Source organism: Chiloscyllium plagiosum, unplaced genomic scaffold (genome assembly GCF_037043375.1).
Source record: "Chiloscyllium plagiosum isolate Xiang-an unplaced genomic scaffold, Cpla_swu_hap1 HiC_scaffold_45, whole genome shotgun sequence".
NCBI classification, from domain to species: domain Eukaryota; kingdom Metazoa; phylum Chordata; class Chondrichthyes; order Orectolobiformes; family Hemiscylliidae; genus Chiloscyllium; species Chiloscyllium plagiosum.
In genome coordinates, this window is record NW_028270183.1 from 8,747,505 (window position 1) to 8,769,366 (window position 21,862).

At 43.9% G+C, this 21,862-nt stretch overlaps 1 protein-coding gene across 1 annotated transcript in view; it reads left to right on the forward strand.

Moving 5' to 3' along the window:
* Positions 1–16,761, forward strand: part of trip10a (thyroid hormone receptor interactor 10a) — a 50,088-nt gene extending 33,327 nt beyond the window's left edge. The window contains exons 11-15 of the mRNA XM_087983174.1: positions 260–369; positions 4,754–4,886; positions 5,868–5,986; positions 7,075–7,208; positions 9,324–16,761. Coding sequence (XP_087839300.1) covers positions 260–369; positions 4,754–4,886; positions 5,868–5,986; positions 7,075–7,208; positions 9,324–9,478 — 651 coding nt within the window. The 3' untranslated portion in view covers positions 9,479–16,761. The remainder of the gene's footprint in view (positions 1–259; positions 370–4,753; positions 4,887–5,867; positions 5,987–7,074; positions 7,209–9,323) is intronic.
* Positions 16,762–21,862: the final 5,101 nt, after the last annotated feature.

The following is a 21,862-nucleotide window of genomic DNA, read 5'->3' on the forward strand; positions in this document are numbered from 1 at the left end:
GAGTGAATTCACATGGATGCAGTAGACTGAATGGCCTCCTACTAGGAAGTAACTCGATCTTTTCCCTATAACCAAATCATGTTGGCTTTTGGGAATATGGTGGTGGTGGTGGTGGTGGTGGGTGTGGGGGGGGGGGGGGGGGGGTGCGTGGGGGGGGGGGGGGGTGCGTGGGGGGGAGAGAACTCCTGTTTTTGTTGCTGTACTTTGTAGCAACCTTGTATGACGTGATCACTCACTAACCCAGGTTTGTTCCTCACAGCTCATTGTATCTGAGGACTTTAGTCACCTACCCCCTGAGCAGCGTCGAAAAAAACTTCAGCAGAAAATTGAAGATCTGAACAAGGAGCTGCAGAAACAAGTGGACCAGAGGTAAATTCTGCAAATGGTGTATTGGGGCTTCAGGAAAGCAGCAGAAACTGCTTCCCGCTGCCTTCCAGCAGTGACAAAAAAATGCAAATTTGCGCTAACTACAAAAGGCCATTTGTTTCCAAGTAAACCAACAATTGTTCTTCACAAAAGCAATCCCATAAGCTGCCAAAGGAGAGAATCACAGCCCCAACACTTGAAATCTTCAAGACCACAACTTCTCGATTTTAAAATTTTCATTTTCAGGACCTCCATTTCAGCACATAGTTTTAATTATTTTTATTCCTTCGTGGGTTGTGGGCAACACTGGCAAGGCCAGAATTTGTTGCCCATGAGCAGAGCGGCTCACCAGGGCCATTTCGGTGGGCATTTTTAGAGTCACCCATATTGCTGTGGGCTGTAGGTAAGAACAGCACACTTTCTTCCTTCAAGGACATCAGTGAACCAAACGTGTTCTTAGAGCAACTGATGATGGTTTCCATGGTAACCATAACTGAGACTAATTTTGCATTCCAGATTGTACTAATTGAATGGAAATTCCACCAGCCGTCACGATAGGAATCGAGACCATGTCCCCAGAGCACGAGCCTATGTCTGGATTGCTAGCCTCGTGACATTGCTATGTCACCTCCAGCTTCCTCAGGAGGTGGTGGAATATGAATATTAGTCTGTGATGCTGACATAATCGGAGCAGATGCAAAGTGGAACCCAATTTTGTTTCCTCCGTGTGATTTGAACGGCTCTTTTAGTGGTTGTAATCCCGATTGTTCACTTGTGCAGTTTTGAAATCACATAGGGTACTGCCTCATCCAGATTAGAATTGGACAGTTTTGAATTTATCTGTTGCATTTTCTTGCAGACTACATAGCTAACTTCTTCATTTCTTTTTGTCTTGATGGGGGACTGAATCAAGTCCATGTCTTCTCTGATCAATAGCATGAAGAGACAGAACAGTTCTCTAACCGTTTGCTAAAATCCACACAGATCAGCGATTGAACCGAGGGACTGTCTTGTGTGCCTCAGTTCCAAATTGAGGAGAATACACTCTATCGAAGGTATATATGGTCAAATTAGGAGCAGCAGACCATTCAGCCCTTCAAATCTGCTGTGCCATTCAATTAGCTGATCTAACTTTGGCCGATACTCCACTTCCTGTCTACCCTTGATATCCTTTGACCCGTTTGTCAGTCAAGAGTCTTTATAACTCTTTATAAATGTTCTGGAGCAGAGAGTTCCACAGACTTGTGACCTTCTGAAACAAAAGCATTCCTTCTTATCTCTGTCTTCAGTGGGTGGTCCTTTATTTTTAAACTATCCGCTGACTTTACTATCTCCCACACAGGGCAACATCCTTTCAGTATCCACCCTGAAATGTACTCTCGGAATCTTTTATTTTTCAATAAGATCGCTTCTGGTTCTTGTAAACTCCACTGATTACAGACCCAAACTGCCAAACCGTTTAGCCTAAGATAACCATCCTACTCCAGAAATCACGCAGCACGGTGGCTCAGTGGTTAGCCCTGCTGCCTCACAGCACCAGGGACCCTGTTTTAATTCCAGCCTCGAGCAATTGTCTGTGTGGAGTTTACACATTTTCCCCACATCTGCGTGGGTTTTACCCCAGATGCTCTGGTTTTCTCCCACAGTCCAAAGATGTGCAGGTCAGGGTGGATTGGCCATGGGAAATTGCCCATAGTGTCCAGGGACGTGTGGGTTAGGTGCATTAGTCAGGGGTAAATATAGGATAAGAGGGTTGGAGAATGGGTCTGGGTGGATTACTGTTCGGAGGGTCGGTGTGGACATGTTAGGCCCAAGGGCCTGTTTCCAAACTGTAATTCTGTGAACTGTCTGTGATCAGGTTCAAGTCTGAAAGGAAATGGTCATGAGATGGCAATTGCTAACACTACGGTTGTGGGAGTGGCCACGTTATCTCCAACTCGTTCTGTTAATGCAAATAAGCACTAAAACAGTGATGATTAATGATGGCTTTCAGTTACTTCAGGATTGACTCACGTTGAGATGGGTCAGTAAAGTTTTGATGAGTGTAACTGAATTGCTCATTTATTTTCTCATCTCTGTGGTGATTTTTTAATTTGAGAAGTGATAAAACTGAACTGTGACCGGTCACACATGATAATGTTCTTTGCTGCATGTATTTCAAGTAAATTATCTCTCTGTTGCCCAACCCTTAGTAAATTGTGTCCACAGAATGAAGCATTTATTGCAGGTCCATTTACAGCAGTTGTAATCAGACGTTTTACCTGTAGCAAAGATCATGTCTCTCACTTTATGTATTTTTACATTCAGCTAACTTGAGTTTTATGATGGAATCGCTACGTAATTAAAGAGCAGGATTATCATAACAGTAGTGGTTTAGGCTACTCATGTGGCAAATGGAGCCTTATGTGTCTGATTTGGCACACAGAGTGATGCCAACACAGTGGGTCCAATTTTGCTATCAGCTGAGGTTACCATGAAGGATTTGCCTTCTCGACTCTTTTTTTCTCCTGAGGAGTGGTGACCCTTTGGTTAAACCCACCACCAGTCATCTCTCTAATGAGAGAATAGCTCAATGGTCTGGGAAGATTACAGCAACTTGACCCTTTTACGGTCAAAAGCCCTAACAAACAGGTGACCAATGTTTCTCTGCACCTGGTATTGCAAGGTGATCTCCCGTCCGAGTATTAACCAGGCCTGAGTCTGCTTAGCTTCTGACATCACACGAGGTTGGGTGTTTTCAGGCGAGTATGGCGATGGACAAAAAGAGGGCAAAAAAACATTGCGCTGTTGATGAGTCACAGTCTGGGGGAGTATTTTAGGAAAATCTGTAGCGCTATTTCTCTGGGGGTTGTAGATGCTTTTCTCCAATCAGTGACCTTTCCAGTGATATTAATACACACCGCAAGAATAGGTTGAACTTGAACATGGGACCCCTAGATCAGAGCTAGGGAAACTACCAGTCGGGTGACGAAACCTGAGAATCTCACTCCAATTTGTGCTCATTAGTTGGCTTGTCCACTTTTGTTTCGATCTCCGGATGTGAAAAGCACTGCACCTTGCGATTTTAACTTATTGGGAGTTCAGAATCTTAAGGGCTGATGAAGGGCTCTGGCCCGAAACCTCGATTCTCCTGCTCCTCGGATGCTGCCTCACCTGCTGTGCTTTTCCAGCAATGCACTCTCAGTTCAGAATGTTAACACTTACCAACATTTGAGGTGCTCAAACGTTAGCAGAGAGCTGGATTTAATCTCTTATATGTGATCTTTAAGATTTCGTCACATGAACGTGCTTCACCAACGAGGGATAAACAATTTGGAAGCTCCTGTTACAGGTTACTGCTGTGCTTGCTTAGTTCTCAATGAATTATGAGCAATGGTATTGGCCACACAACACGGTGCATTACTGCTTCTCTCTCTCTCTCTTTCTTTCTCTCTCTCTCTCTCTATTTCTTTCTCATTTTGAACAATTCTCTTTCTTTTCATAGTCCAACAATAGCAGAAGTAATTGGGGTGCTTTCTCCCCCCCCCCCCCCCCCCCCAAACCAGCCACCCAACTTCATCTCCAATGCTCATACTGACAGACTGACTACTGCCTCCCCTCTCCATTATAGACTTCTTCAGTCTTGGCTGAGGTTGGGTGAGGATCAGTATGGAATTTGATGAAAATCAGCTGCATTTTTCACTCTGCTGTTAGCGTCATGCCACTAAAGAGCTAACCCACCGGGTGTAATAAGAATGCCCAACAGTCAAGACATACCTATGTAGGCTGGTATGTTTTGGGTGAGGTGCAAGAGGATAACTGGCAATAGTGGAACAGAACCCCAGCTCGATGTCAGACCATCATGTCTAGAATGAAGGGATTTATAAGACCATAACAAATCGGAACAAGGGGGCCATTCAGCCCCTTGAGCCTACTCCACCATTCAATAGGAAAGTGGCTGATCCAACATTTCATTCGTCCCCTTTCCAGCCCTTTCCACATAACACTCGATGTCCCAACTGATCAAGCAGTTTTAAATATACACAAGGACTATGCCCCTATAGCTCTCTGTGGCAAGGAGTTCCAAAGGTACTCAACTCTCTGAGAGAAGAAATTCCTCCTCCTCTCAGCCTTAAATTCTGAGACTGTGCCTTCTGGTCATACACTCTCCCATGAGGAGAAACATCCTCCCAGATTGACCCTGTCAAGCCCCTTAAGAATCAGATTTGTTTCAATGAGATCACCTCTTGTTCTTCTAAACTCCAGTGAGTAGAGTCCCATGCTTAGCTCATTAGACAATCCGTGTGTACCAGGGATCATCCAGGTTCCATCATTTGATTTATGTTTTGTACATGTGGCTAGGAATAGAAATGGAGGATTGATGTTCTGCCTTGATTTGCTCTCTCAGCGAAGCATTAGATAAGATGAAAGATGTCTATCAACGGAACCCACAGATGGGCGATCCAATCAGCCTTGAGCCCCGAATAATGGAGACAAACCAACAGATTGAGAGGCTACGGAATGAGATTCAGAAGTACGAGGTGAGAACCTGTAGTTTATCGTTTCGGGAAGCGGGAGTGTTTTCAACTCAGATCAGCCGCGATAGAGAAATCTCAACAGGAATAATTAATATTTTGGCAAATGTGAGACGGGATTAATGGTTTGAAGTTGGGCTGTTAACAATCTCTCATCTCCAAGGAGGCAAAACTAACCCTCAAAGTAGCCCTGAGAGGTTTGGCCCATAGACCACTATCAAAGTACGGCTTTCTGATTATTTTGGGAGTTCCATTCTCAGTTTACCTGTGAGGAAGATGCACCACTTCAAGAGAAACACAACCTGAGCAACATTGGTTCAGTAAGATTAGATTCCCTCTGGTATGGAAACAGACCCTTCGGCCCAACTAGTCCACACTGACCCTCCGAAGAGTAACCCACCCAGACCCATTCCCCATATTTACCCCTGACTAATGCACCTAACTCTATGGGCAATTTAGCATGACCAATTTGCCCTCATCTGCACATCTTTGGACTGTGGGAGGAAACTGGAGCACCTGGAGGAAACCCACCCAGACACGGGGAGAATGTGCAAACTCCACACTGTCGCCCGAGGCTAGAATCGAACTTGGGACCCTGGCGCTGTGAGGTGGCAGTGTTAACCACTGAGCCACCGTGCTGCCCTAAGGCAGGTCTATGCCAATCAGCTAGGGAACTGGGTGGGAAATGTAGCAGTAAAGGATGAGAGAAAAGTATAAAGTGTAAAAGATAGTAACAGAGAAAGCTGGGGAAACTAGTAATTCTGGCAGCATCTGTGGGGAGATAAGTAATTAATGTTTTGAGTCCTTCATGACTCTTCTATTTTTCGGAGTAAAAGAGTCATATTAGACCCCATTAACCCTGTTTCTCCCTCCGCAGTTGAGTTTTCCAGCATTTTCTGTTATTATTTCAGATCTCCAGTATCCACAGTACTTTGATTAAATACATGCAAGCGATATGGTACAATGATCTTTGGTTTTGTTTTGAAGATGTGGCTGGCTGATGCAGAAGCGAAATTGGTTTCACGCAATGACAGCTTCGTGCAGTACACTGCTCACTGTGAGCGTTCTCCCTCCTTGAATAACAATGGGTCGCATGATAAGGAAAGGTAAGTGAGTCCCTTGGATAGTTCTCCCGGCTTCCATTTATTCAGTGGCAACTTGAGTCATTTATTGCAAACGCTATACTTGTTTAGGCCATTGAATGGACAGTACCTGCACTCACTGTGGCTGTCCAAACCAGTGTCAGGGCAGACTCACCAAATCTCATCAAACTCTCTTCAGTCCATGCTGTTTCCATCTCCCCTGCAGTAATTACAGAATCACACAATTGTTACAATGCAGAAGCAGACCATTTGGTGCATAGTGTCTGCATCAGCTCTCTCAACATTTTAACTGAGTGCCAATCTCCTGCCTTTTGCGGGGGGGGGGTGGTCAATGTGGACTCAATGGGCCAATGGCCTGCTCTCTGTGTAAGGACTCTATGATCAATGCCCTAGGGCAGCATGGTGGCTCAGTGGTTAGCACTGCAGCCTCACAGCACCAGGGAGCCAGGTTCGATTCCAGCCTTGGGTGACTGTCTGTGTGGAGTTTGCACGTTCTCCCCGTGTCTGCGTGGGTTTCCTCCGGGTGCTCCGGTTTCCTCCCACAATCCAAAGATGTGCAGGTCAGGGTGAATTGGACATGCTAAATTGACCATAGTGTTCAGGGATGTGTAGGTTAGGTGCATTAGTCATGGGACATGTAGAGTAATAGGGGAGGGGAATGGGCTTGGGTGGGATACTCTTCGGAGGGTCAGTGTGGACTTGCTGGGCCAAAGGAATTCTTAAAAACAAAGTTGTGTAGAATGGCACAGGAGTATTGCTGAGTCTCTACAGAGGGTAGATAGGGCTTCATTGCCTGAAAGGTGGCATCTCAGACAGTGCAGCACTCCAGTATTCCTCAGACACTTGTAGTGTCAGCCTAGATTTTCTACTAGTTAAGACATGGGCAACAGAATTTTCAATAAACCTCCCATTTACGTAGGATAAAATATGTGGGGCCAGCCAGGAGTGCAGAATAATAGTCAATCTAAGGGCAATAAGTAGTCAACACAGAGCAGTCTGACGCGGACACTTATCCACTGATACACAGCTGACACCTGAGATTTGAGTTCCAAATTGGTTTGAAATGTTTGTTCCTTTTCTTCTTAAACCAGCCCCGACACAACTTATTCTGATGATAGCGGCCAGGAACCATTGGTGCAACCTTCTCCTGTCTCAGAATTTGATGATTTTGAGGACGATCTTGCTCATCCAATAGGAAGCTCAACTGCTCTGTATCCATTTGATGGTAAGGTGGATGACCTTCCTGAAATAACTAAGACAGAAGTGAAGCTGTTGGGAAAATGGGCATTGATGCTTTGTCCTTGAACAAAATCTGCCACCAAGGAGCTATATCTGAATGCAATCCTTTTTAAAATCTGCCACCAAGGGGCTATATCTGAATGCAGCCCTTTTTCTTTGGGAGCTCTGTGTAAGTGAGATTTAAGATTTAAAATGTGGGCCAACATGAAAAATCTACAAGGTTTTTAAGAAAAGAGGCAGAGACCAGATTCACATTTTGCTGACTACAAAGTACAATCTGTTTTAGATTTTGGTATGAGTTAGAGAGCACGATATTATTCCGTCCTCCAGGAGATATTTAGACCCTGGTTCTTGTTCCTCCTCCATATGCCACAACATCTGGGTCCACTTTTCCCATCTCAATACTCTTTGTCATCACTACCTTCTGTATAAAGAGTAACCTCCACACAGTCATGTGCCCAGTTTCCCAGCATTAAAGTATTCCTAATAAGATTCTGTCTATTTCACAAAGTCCTCGTATAGATAGCTAATATTTAAGATAATATTGGGCAAGCTCGCAGGTTGACCGTGAACTACATGTGCAACCTTTAGTTGTATAAATCCAAATGGACTTGTGCTCAATAACTAGGACTGAATTCACTGCAGGAATGTTCATGGAGCCAAATCAATGGCTTGATAGTGTGTCCTCACAGTCCAATCATCCCTGCACCAACCCAGACTGAGAATGGTTTTCCAAACTAATCAAATATTTAGAACTTGCCCAACTGCAGCAATGAATTCAGAAGCTGCATTTGTGTGTGTGTGTGTGTGTGTGTGTGTATTTGTGAGAAAGCGTGCTTTCCCATTTTGTTTTGTTTCCCTCTTTTCCATCCATTGACCTCAAAGTAGTTTAGCTTTAACCAGTCAGCTCTCCCATTGGCCCAGTCCTAGTTACAGATCTTTGTGTGCACACCAAAGGTGTTGTGTTTGGGTGACTGTCTAACTGCATTTATGTTAAGGTAGCAAAATAGAGCAGAAATCCAAACCCTCCATCACCATGCCCTCATTGGGATTATCTCGAAGGTGCGCAAGCAATATCAGCTTTGACCTGATCTGATGATTTGGCACAGTGTTAGAGTGCATGGCACACCTCACTCTTCAGCCTGGGTGGGGAGCCCTCGCTCTTTTTCTTGAACATAAAGAAATGCTCCCTTTGTACGGTGCCTTTCACAACCCTCAGGATATCCCGAAGTATTTCGGAACCTGTTTGTTCTGAAAGGGTGATCCGTTTGTAATCTAGGAAACATTGCAGTCATTTAGTGTGCAGCAAGCTCCCACAGAAAACAGTCGTGATTTGGGAATGACGGTGTTGGACTGGGGTGTACAAAGTTAAAAATCACACAACACCTGGTTATAGTCCAACAGGTTAAATTGGAAGGACTAGCATCAGGTGGAGAAGCAGTACTCCAAAAGCTAGTGCTTCCAATTAAACCTGGACTATATCCTGGTGTTGTGTGATTTTTAACAGAAAACAGTGTGATTGTGACCAGGTAATCTCTCCTATTTTAGTGATGTTAGTTGAGGGGCAAATATTGGCAAGAACATTTCTGCTCCATTTTTCAGTTGTGCCATTCTTTAAGCCCTCCTGAAGGAAGAGTTGGACCTCTGTTTAATGGTTAATCCAAAAGGTAGCACCGCTGAAGGTACAGCACTCCCATTAGTACTGCACTAGGGGCATCAGCCTAGAATTTGCACTCAAGCTTGGAATGGGACTCAAATCCACAACCTTCTAACTCTGAGGGGAATGACAACCACTGAGCCATAGCTGAGGCACCATTTCTACTTCCTCTCGCTCCAACCACACCACTCGTTCATAACGCTGCAATAATAGTTGAACTCCGAGAGTCCAAACAGAGTTTGTCTCTAACATCAACAAATTTCTGGACGTGTGGTGTGGTGTTGAGATAGATGATCAGCCATGATCAAATTGAGTGCAGGAGTGGGCTCGATGGGCTGAATGGCCTACTCCTGTCCCAGTCCCAGCTCTTGAGCACATAGGCATGCACACTGAAGGGTTGTGTGGACAAAACAATGAGTTAACACTCTGATTTGTTCCTTGCAGGTAACAGCGAAGGCACCATTCCAATGGCAGAGGGAGAGGTGCTGCAACTGATTGAGGAGGACAAGGGTGATGGATGGACCCGGGTGAGGCGGAGCGATGGGGAGGAAGGCTACGTACCCACCTCCTACGTGAAAATCACCCTGAGCAGGAAGTGAGCCAGGATTTGCCAGTGGTCATAAGACATTTATCCTCTGGTTCGCAGTGTCTCATTTTCTTTCTTTGAACCAGGATGGAGCAGATGGAGAACGTTCTGTGGGATAGATGGTTCCATGGACAAGTGGGAGAGGGACGAGGGTTAACTGACCCTCAGTGGTATTCACATTGGAAAATAAAAAACCCGAGAGTCGCTTAGTTACATTTGTAATACCTTCGGCACGTTATTAGGAAAGCATCTATGATCTTTCAGTCCACTATAAGATGACTCTGTCCAGCTGCAGTTTATGCTGGTACAATAGATACCACTCTAATGTACATAATATGTAGTAATAACTGTATTTAGGGATGAACATGCTGATCACCGATGGCATCTTTTATATAGGTATTTTGCATTGAATATAAGTTTCTTTTGTCCACATTTGTGGAATCATTTCAGGCGAGAAATAGGACAACATGCAGAACATACCCTGGAATCTGGTTGAAGGGCTTGTACAAACCGGATGATGATGCTTGCAAGGGAAGAAATCTAAGCTGCCAAAGCACCCTGTTGTTTAATGTCATGGCTTTGTTAGAAGGATATGAAAATCCTGCGAGAGTTGGCCCGTGCCTATTTCAAAAACAACAAGGCGTAGGGTCACAGGAAAATCCAAGCTCTCTCTTTGGAGCTGCTGGGGTCCACCTAGATGAAACAGACTGGTGAAGGCCAACACTAAGAAGCTGCTTGCCCAAAAGTGTAGGGTACAGACGATGGGCTCTTCAAATGGCTGGATGCTGGACAGCAAAGGTCCCTGCCCAGCTCAGCCATAGTCCTGACGGTCCTTTTATTTTTAACCAGCATTCGCAGCCTTCTGGGATTTTTAATGAACACGACTGTCGTGATGTCTCTGGAGATTTAAATTAAAAAGAGGAAGGTGGCAGTCCCAGATTCAAGTGCATACCTGCTGTGCTTTTATCGTAGAACATCGACTGGAATCATCGCCGAATTAATTGGTGTTTTAAGCGTAAATCATTCGGGAGGCAGACATGAGTTGAGCACAGCAGCAAATTCTTCCAGAGTTGATAAGTGTGTCGGGAGTCCTGACTCAAAACATCGCGTCAGTTCTTTGGTGGTGTTTTGTGAGCTGTTCAGAATGTAGCCTATCTGTTATATCCTGGTGCAAAAACTACATTATGAATCATTTGTGATTGTATCATAGACTAATAATGCACTTGACGTTACAATAGGACAGTAACATGATTGTTACACCACCTGGTTTTAATCCTGTAATAAAATGCTATTCCAACTGAGGACTCCATGTCTTATCACCTCTTATAAATACTCAACAGCTTGCATTGAAGCTATCTAGACGTGATGGTTTTCCCCACTGGGTTTCTGTAATCTCATTTGTCATTCAGGCAGATCCAAAACACAACGTTGGATGGAGAGACATTTTGGGAAGAGTGTGGGTGAGAGAGAGAAGCTTGGGAGCTTGTTCCTTTTCCACATTTCCTCTATCTTGGTTTGATGATTCCAAGAAGAGATGAAACCCTCCTCTCTACTTGTTCACTTTGATGCACTCCATATTTTTCATGCTGCGACTTTGTACATCATCTTACAGAGGCGTTTTGTTTAAATAAACATGAATGTTGTCCACCCTGCACGCTAACTTTCATGTCTTCCCAGAGGCCAATGATTGACGTTGATCTGAGCTACTCACTGACATCTGGCCTAGCTCACCAGCTGTGATCAGTACAGCCATTCACCAGATCAAGTAAGGGCAGTGTACTGGGGTTTTATTTTACTCAACTGTTTTGATTATTTTAATCACTCTCACGTGCCATCCTGTCCTCCAGTTTCAGAGTACCTTGATGAAATACAACTTGTATTTATAAGGGATCCTAAGTATAGAAGCTGTAGCAACATAACTTGCCTCTCAAAGGCTCAATGTAAGAGATATCACCAGAACGTGTGGTGAAGGTTTGAGACGGACTTTTAAGGAAATGAAGGGTTTTGGAAGAAAGAGTTAGGACCTGAGTCAGGATGCAGCCCTGGTGATGACCAGTGGGTCATGAGACAGCCTTGGGTGGAACAGCACTTGATCATCTATTGCACGCTGTGGTTCTGACATTGCAAGGGACCCCCAAAGAAAAGTCCCTTCCCTTCTGAGTTTACAGTGAGTCATCACTTTGAGGCTTGTTTCAGGAGAACTTTGAAGAAACAGGTATCTTCCTGCTGTGGAAAGCAGGAGAAATCAAGAAATATTTTGCAAAAGTGAGGAGGAGTTTTATTTGAGAGTAATCTTTTCTTAACAAATAAATCCTTTCCGCATTGTCTTCAGTGGGGACTTGTAATGTGTGGGGTGCAGTTTTACCCTTCTGACAACTGGATTGTTTTTTTCTGGTTTCATTAAAATGCCTGTGCAGACAGAGCTGTCATTTATAATTGAAACTTGGTAAATAAAAGCAGGAGAGAAAATATTCAGCCCTTGAGCCTGCTCTGCCATTCAATGAGATCGAGGCTGATCTACCTCAATGTCATTTTGTGCACTTCCTTTGTCTAAAGTGCCTTCTCTCTTTTGATTTCCCCTTGGGTCAGCACAGTTAAGAATAAATTGCCCTGATCACTCTCTTTGAGTGTGTTCTTTTTGCAGGCGCTTACAGTGTGGCTAGACAGTTAAAACCCTACTCTCACTCTTTCCTCCCCCCCCCCCCCCTTGTCACACTGTGTACAGTTCAAGGGATCTCTGCTGAGGAAGGTGGCAGTTGGGAGAATTGCTACCAGCTCTGCATTCCCAAATTAAGTGGAAAGGTGCTTCTGATAAATGGTCATCGATCTGAAAAGTTAATTCATTCCCCCCCCACCCACACAGATGCTGCCTGAGCCTGTTGAATATTCCCAGCAACGTTCATTTTTACTGTGGGATAAAGACCAACGCAGTCCTCCTTGTTTTGGGGAGGAAAGGGGGTGCAGGGCATTATTGAGTGATATGGGAGCATGCGGAGAATGTACATCAGGTGAGGGTTCGGCAGTGTCTGGCAGTTTCCAAGTATTCATTGCTTCAGCCTTTGAATAGGCCAGGGAAAATGTCTTCCATTGACATACTCTTGACTCTGACTCCAAGTCATACAGCACAGAAACAGACCCTTCGGTCCAACTAGTCCACACTGACCATGTTCCCAAACTAAACTAGTCCCGCCTGCCAGCACTTGGCCTGTATCCCTCCAAATAGAGTCATAGAATCATAGAGATATACAGCACGGAAACAGACCCTTTGGTCCAACCCATCCATGCCGACCAGATATCCCAACCCAATCTAGTCCCACCTGCCAGCACCCGGCCCATATCCCTCCAAACCCTTCCCATTCATATACCCATCCAAATGCCTCTTAAATGTTGCAATTGTACCAGCCTCCACCACTTCCTCTGGCAGCTCATTCCATACACGTACCACCCTTTCCATGAAAAAGTTGCCCCTTAGGTCTCTTTTATATCTTTCCCCTCTCACCCTAAATCTATGCCCTCTAGTTCTGGACTCCCCAACCCCAGGGAAAAGACTTTGCCTATTTATCCTATCCATGCCCCTCATAATTTTGTAAACGTCTATATGATCGCCCCTCAGCATCTGATGCTCCAGGGAAAACAGCCCCAGCCTGTTCAGCCTCTCCCTGTAGCTCAGGTCCACCAACCCTGGCAACATCCTTGTAAATCTTTTCTGAACCCTTTCAAGTTTCACAACATCTTTCCGATAAGAAGGAGACCAGAATTGCATGCAATGTTCCAACAGTGGCCTAACCACTGTACAGCCGCAACATGACCTCCCAACTCCTGTACTCAATACCCTGACCAATAAAGGAAAGCATACCAAACGTCGCCTTCACTATCCTATCTACCTGCGACTTCACTTTCAAGGAGCTATTAACCTGCACTCTAAGGTCTCTTTGTTCAGCAACACTCCCTAGGATCTTACCATTAAGTGTATAAGTCCTGCTAAGATTTGCTTTCCCAAAATGCAACACCTCACATTTATTTGAATTAAACTCCATCTGCCACTTCTCATCCCATTGGCCCATCTGGTCCAAATCCTGTTGTAATCTGAGGTAACCCTCTTTTCTTTCCACTACACCTCCAATTTTGGTGTCATCTGCCAACTTACTAACTCTACCTTTTATGCTCACATCCAAATCATTTATGTAAATGACAAAAAGTAGAGGACCCAGCACCGATCCTTGTGGCACTCCACTGGTCACAGGCCTCCAATCTGAAAAACAACCCTCCCCCACCACCCTCTGTCTTCTACCTTTGAGCCAGTTCTGTATCCAAATGGCTAGTCTTTCTTATTCATGAACTTATCCAAATGTATTTTAAATGTTCTAACTGTACCTGCATCCACCACTTCCTCTGGCAGTTCATTTCACACACAAACCACTCTGTATAAAAGTAAAGTTGCCCTTAATGTTGTTTTAAATCTTTCTCCTCACATCTTAATGCCCCCCTAGTTTTGAACTCCCCCACCCTAGGGAAAAGACCCTTGTTGTTCACCTTATCTGTACCCCTCATGATTTTATAAACCTCAGCAAGATCACCCCTCAATCTCCTGCGCTCCAGTGAGAAAAGTCCCAGCCTTTCCAGGTTATTTTTATACCTAAAACCATCCAGTCCTGGCAACATCCTGGTAATTTTTTTTCTGAACCCTGTCTAGTTTATTAGTGACATTCCTAAAACAGGGTGACCAGAAATGCAAACAGTGCTCTAGATGTGGCCTCACCAACGTTCTGTCCAACCTCAACATGAATCCCAACTCCTGTACTCAGGTGTGAGCAATGAAGGTAAGCGTACTCAACACCTTAACCACCTTGCCTATCTGTGACTGAAATTTCAAAGAATTATGTGCCTGAACCTCTCAATCTCTCTGTTCTACAGCACTATCCAGCGCCCCCTACCATTAATTGTATAAGTCGTGCTCTCGTTTGCATTACCAAAACACACTACCTCATATTTATCCAAATTACATCTGCCACTCCTCATCCCACTGAACCCAATGATTCAGAGAACCTTCTTCGCTATCCACTGTGCCACTAATTTTGGTGTCAACTGCAAACTTACTAACCATGCTTCCTATATTCTCATCCAAATCAGTTATGTAAATGATAAACAAGAGTGGCCCCAGTACTGAACACTGCTGGACATAGACCTCTGGACCAAAAAAACAAGCCTCTACCACCACCCTCTGTCTCCTACCGTCATACCAATCTCTTATCCAATTGGCAACCTTACCCTGAATCCCATGTGATCTAACTTTGCTAATTAGTCAAAGGCTTTACCAAAGCCCAAGTAAACAATTTCTACCGCTGTGCCCTAATCAATCTTTTTGGTTACTTCGAAAAAAACTCAGCTCGTTAATATTTCAACCATCTGCTGTTACTCTTTATGAGACTCTATTTCCCTTGCACAAAGCCATGCAGACCCTATCCCTAATTAATCTTTGCCTCTCCAAATGCATGTCGATCCTATCTTTCATAATCACCTCCAACAACATACCCGTCACCAATGCCAAGACTCACCGGTCTGTAGTTTCCAGGCTGCTTCTTACAGTCTTGTTTTTAAAAATGCCACAATATTAGCCAACCTGCAGTCCTCTGGGTACTTCACCTGTGTTTATAGATAATACAAATACTTCTGTTAAGGCCCCACAATTTCCTACCTAACTTCCCACAACGGGCTGGGAAACACTTGATCAGATCCTGGAGATTTATCTACCTTTATGATTTCTAAGACCTCCAGTACTTCCTGTTCTGTAATGTGAACTGTTTTATCTTGATTTGCATTAATGCTGTACTGTTACACATTGGCTATGTACACCTTCTGTATAGGATAACAGAACATAGCATTTCTTTTACTGATAAACTTATTGGCTCTTTTAAAGCTTCCACAAACAACGTCTGGTTTCACTCACTGGTGAAATACCTAGCTTCATGACATCTACAAATATTCAATATAATTTGAACTTGGAAATGCTGAGTAAAATAACTCCATGCTTACTGAACTGAAAATATGCTTGGAATAATATGGTGTATTACTCTGTCCATCTTTAGTGTTTAAACTGCAAATAGTGTTTTATCACTGCTGTGTTCTTTTAGCCTAAAAAGGTTGGACTGGTTTTGCTTCACAGCGTATAATGGCCAGATAACGCAGTGATTCTGAAATGGCTGAAGACTTTGAGTTCAGTTGCCAACTCCGTTTGCCTCATTAAAAAGGGGAGGGGAGATTGCCATTGTCAAAAGCAGCTTGTGTGTTTGAGTTAATGAGTCACCATCCTATTTATATTTAACTTTTAAGTTTGTAAATTAATTTTAATATATTTCATTAGTATTTCAACCACCTGCTGCTACTCTTTATTTTTTAACACTTCATTCCGATGGAACATGTTAATTTTGTTAAGCCTTTTATAGTTCCCCACTATTCAATCTATTTTTGCGCATTGGGACTGGGACCCTGATTGAGGTCTCAGTATTTTTGCTTTCGGTTGACCAATCAAATCAACCTTTGATGAGCACTGGAAGAGGTGTATCATTTTTCTTTCCCGAAATGGTCTTTCTGGACTTGTTCACTGTGCAAATTCAGTGCAACACCTGAACAAAGCTCACTCCGGGAAGCTGCTGGGAAGACATGGTAATGTTTTCTACGTCTTAGGGTGGAGTTAAATTAATGCTGTTTTTCATTTCATTCAGTCACAGGATGTGCACATTGCAACATTGCTTGCCTGTTTGTAATTGCCCTGGAGAGCAAGGCAGTGAGCTGTCTCCTTGAAGACAACTGAGTTAGGCTGTTTTAAAGGAGAGTTCAGAGTCTGCCATATTGCTACTTGTCTGGAAGCAATGTCTGAGCACTAAGATTGAGCTTAAAGTTTGCTGAGGAAAGAGGTACTTTTGAAGTTTTGAGCCTAATCCATTGCTAAAATACAAGTGCCAAAATGATATTTGGCTCTGAAGATGTTTACAGCATTACTGGTCACAACATGATGGACATATGCCAATTCCCAAATGTAATGGGATTATGACCCCCCACACCCTTGTGAATCAACACAATGGTTCGCTTCACAACCTCAGTTGATTAGTTCAGTCTGAGTTACCTATAGTGCAATTTACATATCAAGATTAAAATTCAAAATATTCTCTCGGCTCCTCATGGTGATGGGCTGGATACTATTTCTCTCTAATGTGTTACTGTTGCCTACTTTAAATGTATAACATTTTGCAAAAATAATAAAATAATGCCTGAAACGTCAGGTACTTATGGTAACTACCTCATTGTGTTGCTTTTTTTTTAATAAGAGTCCAAGATGTCTACAGCACAGAAAAAGGCCCTTCAGCCCATCAGTCTGCAACAATCAAAAACAATCACCTAACTATTCTAATCTCATTTCCAACACTTGGCCCATTGCCTTGCATGCTTTGGTTTCACAAGTATACTTCTAAATATTCATGTTATGAGGATTCCTGACTCTACCATCCTTATAGGCAATGAGTTCCAAATTCCCACCATCCTCTGGGTGAAACAAATATTCCCTGCATCCCCTCTAAACTTACTGCCCTTTACCTTAAATCTATGATCTTGGTCAATGATCCCGGTACCCAGGAGATCCCGGTATCCTTCCTGTCTATCCTAACTATGCTCCTCTTAATTTTATACACCTCACTCAGGCCACCACCCCAGTCTTCTCTGCTTCAAGGAAAGCAAATCAAGCACTTTTTCCCTCTCATTTCGGTTCCTCCTGTTAATAAGACATTGCTGTTAGTGTTACTCTTGGACAAGTTGCTCAAGAAGTGTACAATATGATTGGATGAACTTCTATTAGATTGTTTCCCTCCAGACAGTGCAGCTGTGGTTGGGACTCCCTGTGTAGGAATTCCTTAGAGCCATCAGAGCATTATTACTTTGCAATGTGTATCTAACTTAGTTAAGTTGATGGAATAATTTGACATTTCCAGGTATAAAAGATCTTGGCCACTTGTTTAACGATTGATCAGGTCCATTGATCTGATAGGCAACTAAAACATTTTTAATTGGTCTGTTACATTTATCTTTCTCTGTAATATGATGGACATTTGTTGGTGTGGCATTGCGCAGGTTCTGGTCACCCACTGGATCTTGAGGTTTGAAAACCAATGATGAGGCACCAACAGGATATTTGACTGTGGTGGCAGTACGTTTCAGCTCAAGTTCTATCTTTCCCACAATTCTGGGAGGAAACTGAGTGCCAAGGCCCTGAATGATATTGGCAGCCCTTGCCCAAGTGAGGCATGTACACCAGTCATCACCAGATCTGGAGACAATCTGGAACCTTTCTATGTGTAGGGATCAGTTAGGTGAAGATCGGGCACTTAGGAGGACAATTACCTCCACTCTTATCAGTGGCCTTTTCCCTTGAAGGGAGAGGAACAACCAAAGTGCCTAAACTGAATCCACCAACCAATAATCTGTGCTGAATGGTGAGTGTTGGGTTTGGCTTGTTTGGTTCGCACTGTGTCATAATCGACTATGTCTAGGCTCCCACCTGGAAACCCAGACATGTTGTTGAATGTTTTCATGGGGGTACCATCCAGAATAAGTCAATATCTACAATTCAGCAATGGGCTGATGATGGAGAAACTTAGATGTTGGGCTGGGAGGTTTTGGAGAATTGTGACTTCTCCTTCGTGGCTCAGTGGTTTGGTGAACTACTGGTTGATACACCAAAGTCAGGTCTTAAGTTAATTTCCCTAACCATGTTTCTGGTAGTTGTAGGCTTGTGCAGTTTTCAGGGAAATGTTCACAGAGCCATGCGTCAATTTGACTGCCATAGTAAGGGAGAAACTCCATAATAAACATTTAAAAAAGAGATGGTTGCCATCTTCAAATGTTTTAACAGTACCAAGTCAGAAAGGGAAGTCACTATTAGTTCTCGAGGACTGCTTGCTCATTAGAGAGAAGCGACTGGTGGTGGTTGACCTGAGGGCCACCACACGTTGGGCAAGGGGAAGAAGTTGAGAAGGAGGATAACCTCAGCTGGAACAGGAATTGAACTCATAGCATGATAGCCCGGCCTTTCAGCTAACCAATCAAACCGACCCAATAACACGTATTGCACAGAAATGGACAATTTGACTCATCCAATCCCAGCTCATGTTTATGATCCACACAATCCTCCTCCCAACCCCACTTTCTCAGTCTAGCAATATATGCTTCTATTCCTTGGGGGCTAGCTTTAAGAGCAGACATGGACTTGATGGACTGAATTGCCTCCTCCGTCCTCTAAACCATTTTGAATTCTTTCTCCATCATGTTTGTTCAGCTTCTTCTTAACAGTATCCAAGCAAATTCCATATCTAAATCACCCTTTGGGTAAAGGGGTTTCTTTTGAATTTCTAACTGAACTTTATCAATGACTATCTTATGTTTGTGGTCTTTATGTTTGGTCTCCCCAGCAAGCAGAAGTTTTCTCCATATCTAGCTTGCTTCCTAATTTCAACAGCGTTTATTGGGTCACCCTCTTAATATTCTGCTTTCTGGATAATGAGCTCCAGTCTTTTCCATTGTTAACAATGGGTTTATCCGCAGTGGTCATTAATCACACTCTGGTTTGCAGTATTACTGGCCTCCTGCTAAGAGGATGGACATGCAGCAAGCCAAGTCCGTTGTGAATGAACTATCTTCACATGAGGTAAAAACAATGACTGCAGATGCTGGAAACCAGATTCTGGATCAGTGGTGCTGGAAGAGCACAGCAATTCAGGCAGCATCCGAGGACAGGCAAAATCGACGTTTCGGGCAAAAGCCCTTCATCAGGAATAAAGGCAGAGAGCCTGAAGCATGGAGAGATAAGCTAGAGGAGGGTGGGGGTGGGAGAGAGTGGCATAGAGTACAATAGGTCAGTGGGGAAGGAGATGAAGGTGATAGGTCAGGGAGGAGAGGGTGGAGTGGATAGGTGGAAAAGGAGCTGGGCAGGTCGGACAAGTCCGGACAGGTCAGGGGATCGAGTTTCTGGAGGTTAGAAGCTAGGATGAGGTGGGGGAAGGGGAAATGAGGAAACTGTTAAAATCCACATTGATGCCCTGGGGTTGAAGTGTTCCGAGGCGGAAGATGAGGCGTTCTTCCTCCAGGCGTCTGGTGGTGAGGGAGCGGCGGTGGAGGAGGCCCAGCACCTCCATATCCTCGGCAGAGTGGGAGGGGGAGTTGAAATGTTGAGCCACTGGGCGATGTGGTTGATTGGTGCGGGTGTCTCGGAGATGTTCCCTAAAGCGCTCTGCTAGGAGGCGTCCAGTCTCCCCAATGTAGAGGAGACCGCATCGGGAGCAACGGATACAATAGATGATCTGTACCCTGACCTGTCCGGACTTGTCCGACCTGCCCAGCTCCTTTTCCACCTATCCACTCCACCCTCTCCTCCCTGACCTATCTTCACATGGTATACTTTTGATGGCTGAAGAGGCCAATTCATGACAGGCAGTTTCTTCCATCAAGTGTTTATCCTATGTCTTTGTGAGTTTATTGCTTTCGGTATTGGCACCTGTTACCAAGCTGCTGTGGGCACTGATTATCACGGTGGTGAACACAGGACCACAGGGGCCATTTTCCTCTGTCATTAGGTGGTATCTTCCAGGTAGAAGAATCAAAGCCTTCACGTCACAATTGCTGGTATCCCTGAGCATCCAGCTGGTTGGCTGGCTCCAGCTACCTTGCCATACAAAAACAAAATCTTAATGGTATTTGATTGTCTCCAGGCCGCAAACATGCTCAAGCCTGGAATGTTCTCCTCCACTTGCTGAATCCGAATGTATTTAGGATGCGTCATGTAGGCAGTGAGTAACAGCAACACAAACCAGGAAGTTTCAGTTACCATTTCTGGTCTTCAGTTAGCAATCCCCAAGCTCTGCAATTCTCTTCCTGAATTTCTCTGTCTCTGTCTCTCTCTCTGCTTTGCAACACTCCTTCAAACCTAACTCCTTAGCTGCGCTTACATCAAATTTTGTTCAGTAACGTTTTTTTTATCTTGTTCATGAGATGTGGGAATCACTGGTTAAGCCAGCATTTACTGTCCAGAGTGCTAAGAACAATACAGTATAGGAACAGGCCCTTTGGCCCTCCAAGCCTGTGCTGATATATTTTGCACATTTAAGAGTTCACCCACATTGCTGTGGGTCAGACCAGATAAGGACAGCAGATTTCCTTCCCTAAAGGACATTGGTGAACCAGATAGATTTTCCTGACAATCAACAAAGGTCTTACAATCATCGTTAAACATTCCATTCCACATTTTCATTGAAATTCAAACTTCACCATCTACCACTGTGGGATACAAACCCAGGACCTGGAACATCATCTGGGTCTCTGAAATGATAGTCTAGCGGTAATTCCACTCGGTCAATGCCTCCCAATAATCCAGTGAAATAACGTGCTTTACTGCAGTAAATATATGTTAAATGTGTTAAATTGGCCATGTTAAATTGGCCATGATAAATTGTTCCATAGCATTAGGTGCATTAGTCAGGGTAGGGGAATGGGTCTGGATGGGTTACTCTTCGGAGGGTCGGTGTGGGCGTGTGGGCCGAAGGGCCTGTTTCCATACTGTAGGTAATCTAATATAAATGCAAGTTGTTGTGGTCCTTGATGTTTATTCTGGTGGAAAGACAAACCTGATCTTTGTTTAAAGGTTACAACTTTCAGTCATTTATTCCCAAATAATCTTGTTCAAAAAAATCAGTATACAACATTGTATTCGTTCCTGACGGGACAGTGGTGATGAATTCCCTATTTTTCCTGCTTACTTCATTATGGAATGGTTCCCAGTACAAATGCTCCCTGGTGAGGACATGTTACTGGAAACACTTGATTCCAACTTTCTGTTTTGAATTATGGATCCCACCTGGGGCCACTACGCTGGGAACAATGTATGCCCTTATCTAACACTCAGACCATGCTCTCTTTTGAGAAGCTCTTAGAAGAAATTATACAAGTACAGAATCTCTGTTTCAAAACGAAAACAAAAACCTATTTACCATTTATTACTTGGTTCCCAGGAAGATATGAATGTAGAAACATCATCTGACTTTTGTTCTGAATCATAGTTTTGCCCAATCCTATTCCTGTGGAAAAAGATTGATTAGTTCCATGAGGAGTGATGACCTTTGGCGTTCCCACAACTAATCATGTCATGTGAGTTTTCACAGTTGATTCAATCCTGGCCACAGGATTGGTCTGGTAATTTGGGAGTAATTCCATGTTTAAATAACCGCATCTGATGTTTGTTGTCCACATTCCCAGGTGAAGGTCACCCCCAACTGAGCTGCCTGATCCAGAGGACATTATCTCAGCAGTTCTCAGCTTTAGCAAAGGGAGGGAGTCAGAAAAAACTACATGCTATGAT